We start from the raw sequence: 4,972 nt of genomic DNA on the forward strand, positions 1-4,972 counted from the left end.
TTATCCGCTGGTTCGAAAGCAAGGCGAGGCATTGGCATTCCTACTTCGACACTTCCATGTGCCCTAGGGGCCAATCGCTATAGGGCTGAAATCCTGCGGGGGTCGCGGGCCCTGGAGTCCTCTTTCCGTCGGGCCTTCTCCTCGAGTACCGACCGTAAGTCCGCTGACCTAGGCAACTCCGTGTGCTTGGATGTCGTCTGGTGCGTGTGCGAGCGGTAATAGTTGCTTCCCTCTGTATAAGACCTTTCAGTCCTCGTTCTCTCAGACCTGAAGTGACGAGTCCTGGAAGTCCTTGATTGAGTGTCGCCTGTTCTAAGGCTCCTACTTTGTGCTTGTGATAGTGTGGTATGCCTATCACGATCCTCCGAGTGGTGAGAGGGCGTGTTGCCTTTGCGCCCCTCTCCTGTCGCCACCCATTTTCCGTTTATCTGGCACTTCATTGTCTCCATGTCTGCCGCCATCTTCCTAATTAACTCGTCCTGCTCCTTCACGCGATCCTCCAGAACTTGAGGATCCAGCCTCTGCCTCTGTCTATTAGGACTTTGAGAGCGACGGGGGCTAGTGCCCCATCTCTTCCTTGCGTCCCTCCGGGAGTTCCGTCACTGGGGTTCTAAATCCGTCATTGGAGGGATATAAGGCAAACCTTCGCGCCTCCCACCCCCTTCCGGGGTTTGCCCATCAATGGCCGATTACGACAAGTCTTCATTGTGCGTCATTGCTTTCAACTAGAGAGAAAAGTTTGATCAAGAAGTTTTGTTTTTTATGGACTTCCCACAGACGGTGCCAATTGTACGAGCGCAAAATAATCTTATCGTATAATCCTGTTGATCAAGTTTGCGCTTCCTTCGAACGTCGTCGCTTTACTCCCTGAAAACACAAAACGTGAGCTAGCCGGCGGGTGTGTGTCGGATACCTCTCCGATGCCTAAGTCAGAAAAATAGGCAAAAAACTCTGTGTATTCGAGAATCGAAGTTATGATACCTGTACAGAAGTCCTGTTATGAGCTTTTATAGATTTCGCTTGGCACACTCCTAATAGGATTCCAACTCTTTCTCATAAGAATCCTCCTAGAAATCACTCACCCTACTCACTACTAAACAAGTGAGATGGTTTGCACAATCCTAGTGGGACTCTACTCTCCTTAGCAGAGTCCTCTTAGGAATTAGAAAGGTAATGCTCATCTTTCTACACCCTTCCCACTATTTACTCAAGGGAGATGGTTATACCGCGGTAAAACCTCAGTATGACCGAGCTAACCCATGAACTTCGACATACATAACTCGACGCTTCTATGTGCAACGCTTAGCTCGGTACCTATACCTCGGTTCGTTACCACCGAGACAGAGCTAATCTACAACTGCCTCTGATTGGGATAACTGCCTCCGTTTGGCAAGAAAAAGCCCAGACTTTTTTGGCTAAAATAGCCACAAAAAACAAAATAGGCTATTTTAGCCACAAAAAACAAAACATCAAATCCAACTCATAATCATTACAATCCTCTCTCACAAAAAAAGCCAAAAAAACCAAAAAGTCAAAAGCCCTTCCCAAACCAGGCTAAAATAGCCCAGGCTAAAATAGCCAAAAAGCCAAAAAGCCAAAAAGCCAACCCACTTCCCAAACGGAGGCAGAAGTGGGGTCCAGGTCACAGAACCCAATCACATCGGCCCACAGCCCGGCTAATTCTTATACTTTGGACCTTGCTTGGCCCATAGCTCGGTCCATCACTATTCCTGGACCCAATTTGGCTCCGGCTCACAAAATCCCTCTCTCAAAAAATAATTTATATTTCATTCATTATTTTATTTTTTTCTACAAACCATAATGCAAACATTTTGAATGGGTAGAGCAAAGCAAAAATCAACAAATAAATGAATCACACTCTAGAAGGCTGTACGGAAATAGCAGCGTGGGTTGTACGCATTGCCTGCTTGAATTGATGGGGATTATGTTATTGTTATTAGAGGCGATGAAACCCGCTGTATGTTTGGACAAACGCAATGAAGAAAGGGACGATTACAATAGTAAGCTCTGCTGTTGCTTCCGTGTTGTTATAGACCAAAGGAAAATGATGAATAAAGTAAGCCCAACCAACAACTCTCCAACCACATGAGAGAGAGAGAGAGAGAAGAATCAAATCCATTTTCTGTTTTGGCCAACATGATAGAGAGAGAGAGAGAGAGTGAGCTCCATATTCTGTTCTTGTCACCTAATATAGAACTAATGGTAACCAACCCCAACCCATTTGAAATGACGCCAGTGGTTTGCTTTGTGGCCAAGAATTGTGTAATTGACTAAGCCCTTTCTTCATTTTTTCAAAATTACTTTGATTATGCCCTTTCTCTTTATTTTTTCAAAATTACTTTATTTGTACATCGAAAACCTCCTCTGTTTCATTGTTGATGACTTCAACTGACTCATCATAAATGAGAGCCACATGTTCCAAAGCTGCAAAATAATGACCACGCAATAGTTTCATCTATCTCTCTCTCTCTCTCTCTCTCTCTCTCTCTCTGCTCCCGCTTCCCCCACAGCCCCAATCTGTGCAGCCCTCATCATGCCATTTTTGAATTCAAACTTCACCATATAGCCACTAGTATTTGGTTCCACTCTCTATTTCATTTTTCATATTTTGAAATATGTTTTTTTAAAGAAATTTTTTTAAAAAATATTTGGTTATAAATTTTTTTAAAATTACTTCCTTTTTTATTACACGTCAATCAATCATTTTTTTTTCTCTCTACCCTTTTCTTAATTTACACACATCTATTCAATTATAACAAAATATCAAATCATTATAAATTCATAAACTCCAAAACTACTTTTATAATATATAACTAAACAAACCAAAAAAAAAAATTAAACTCTTTCCTTAAATTTTTTTTTAAAATTTTATCTCAAAACACAAACCAAATACATATGGAGTTTTTCTTATTTTATTTCATAAAATTGTAATTTACATCATCAAAATTTAAAATTAACAGTTTTTAATTATCAAGTGATCATAGGTTTTAAACAAATTTTCAATTTTAAATAAATATTTGTTGATGTGAGTAAACTGGTCATAAAAATAGAAGATCTCTTATATATCATGCCACATAAAAATCATATAAAATTTAAAGAATAGCAGTGAAATATTTCAATTATATGTAACAACTCTGAACGATATTTCTCCACAAGAGTTGCCATTGCCCCAAAGCACTTGTGATCAGAGGCGTTCGGCTTCAGCAATGACCTTGTTAAATCATAAATATTATGAAGATAATCATAAAAAAAAAAATTTATTTTTACATTATACGTACAATAAAATATTACACATTAATCAAATGATAAAAAATCTTGATGCTACATTTCATAATATTTTTTTCATAATTTCTAATATTATTCCAAACAAAATGAATATATCCATTATCAGAATTGAATATAACCAGAAAAAAGAAAATTAGTATGAGAATTTAATCATAATTTGCACAAAGTTAGGTAGGGTTCAGAGGAATAAACTAGGGCTCAAATTTAAAGACTTACACAAGTTACAACAACTTATGATCTTTTGTCTCCATTGCTGGAAGGAATAGGTGAAAAACAGATAGGATCTCTGCTTAGCCTGCAGATTTGAAGGACCATAGTGGACGGGTTCTCATCATCGGAGATCGTGTTTTGCTGGAGTTCCCTGAGCGAGTTTAGGATCATCGCCACCGACGATCTTGACTCTGTTTCGTTACTTTCTTGGACTCTCTGTGATTCAAACGCTTCACTAGTTCTTCGTAGCACCTTCAGTGATCTACGGGAGACAGAGGAAGTGGCTTCATCATTCTCTGATGCTTGACAGCTCGCCACCACCAACGGAATGTTATGGTTGAATCGCGAAGACGTCGATCCAATCTCATCCTGTTTGCCAGTATCAAATGAAATATTTTAGGTTACCGATTTTGAAACTAATCAGAGTCAGAGAGAGAGAGAGAGAGAGAGAGAGAACGCACATCAGAATCAAGATCTGCATTCTGTCGCGTTCGTTTCAATGAGGAGACACCTTCGCCACTGGCACCGGCGGAGGAGATTCTTCGCCAGGAAGACACCTCTTCACTACTGGAAGAACTGGCAACAGGAGGCAGCGGCGGCGGCGGCGGCGGAATAGAAGACCAAGGTACTACTTGATTATCTCCGTCTTCCTCATCGTCGCCATAACTACCATCCTCATCATCATCACTGTAATCTTCACCTTCAAAATCATCTTCAGTCTCGTCATTTTCGTTCCCTCCATGGACCGCCTCCTCATCTCCCTCTGGACCTCTCCCCTGTTTACCACTACAGTTAAGAAGAACGCAAGTGTCGCAAACGGAAACAGTGGGGCCAAGCTTCGTTCCAGAGGCTTTCCATGGAGTAGGAGATTGGCAGACATGGCAGAGGAGACACCTGGAGTGCTTAGCTACGAGGAAATTGGCAGAGTGAACCTTCTCGTCGCAATGCGAACACAAACTCGCTCCGTCCGCTTCGCAGTATATCCTCGCCGGATATCTGCACAGTTCGCACCCCTTCATCTCTCTCACTTTGCGTCGGCTTCAACTTGCTTCGATTTTAATAGATTTATTAGTCCAAATGGTGTAGAAAATTCTCGGCATACGGTTTCTTCGAAGTTGTTGCTTGTTCTTTATATAAGAAGGGGCAAATTATTGAAGTTTTTTTTTTTTTTGTTTTTTAATTTTATACAGGAAAATCCTCTTACCCTCCCACAAGTTCAAGACAGTATCCCATAAAGAGATCATTAGGGTGTCTTGTTCTCCATTCTGAATAAGAGATTATAACTTAAAAACTTGTTTTGACTTCTTAAAATAAGCTTTAATTAAGTCAAGACTTACACCAAAGATTGACCCAAAAAAAAATTAAACTTGTAATCTTGAAACTTAAACCCCAAAATGTTACCGCAACGCCACAATGCCTTGGGTTCAAATTATTGAAGTTGATCGCGATTGAGTGT

At 40.5% G+C, this 4,972-nt stretch overlaps 1 protein-coding gene across 1 annotated transcript; it reads right to left on the reverse strand.

The window, feature by feature from the left end:
- Positions 1 to 3,324: 3,324 nt before the first annotated feature.
- LOC114262147 (uncharacterized) lies at positions 3,325 to 4,704 on the reverse strand. Its single transcript, XM_028202509.2, has 2 exons — positions 3,978 to 4,704; positions 3,325 to 3,885 (listed from the first exon to the last, which is right to left on the reverse strand). The coding sequence occupies exons 1-2, from the start codon at positions 4,533 to 4,535 to the stop codon at positions 3,538 to 3,540; spliced, it is 906 nt and encodes a 301-aa protein (XP_028058310.2). The 5' UTR covers positions 4,536 to 4,704; the 3' UTR covers positions 3,325 to 3,537.
- Between the last annotated feature and the right edge of the window lie 268 nt (positions 4,705 to 4,972).

Source organism: Camellia sinensis, chromosome 8, assembly GCF_055761805.1.
Source record: "Camellia sinensis isolate YWXY chromosome 8, ASM5576180v1, whole genome shotgun sequence".
In the NCBI taxonomy this organism is placed as follows: Eukaryota; Viridiplantae; Streptophyta; class Magnoliopsida; order Ericales; family Theaceae; genus Camellia; species Camellia sinensis.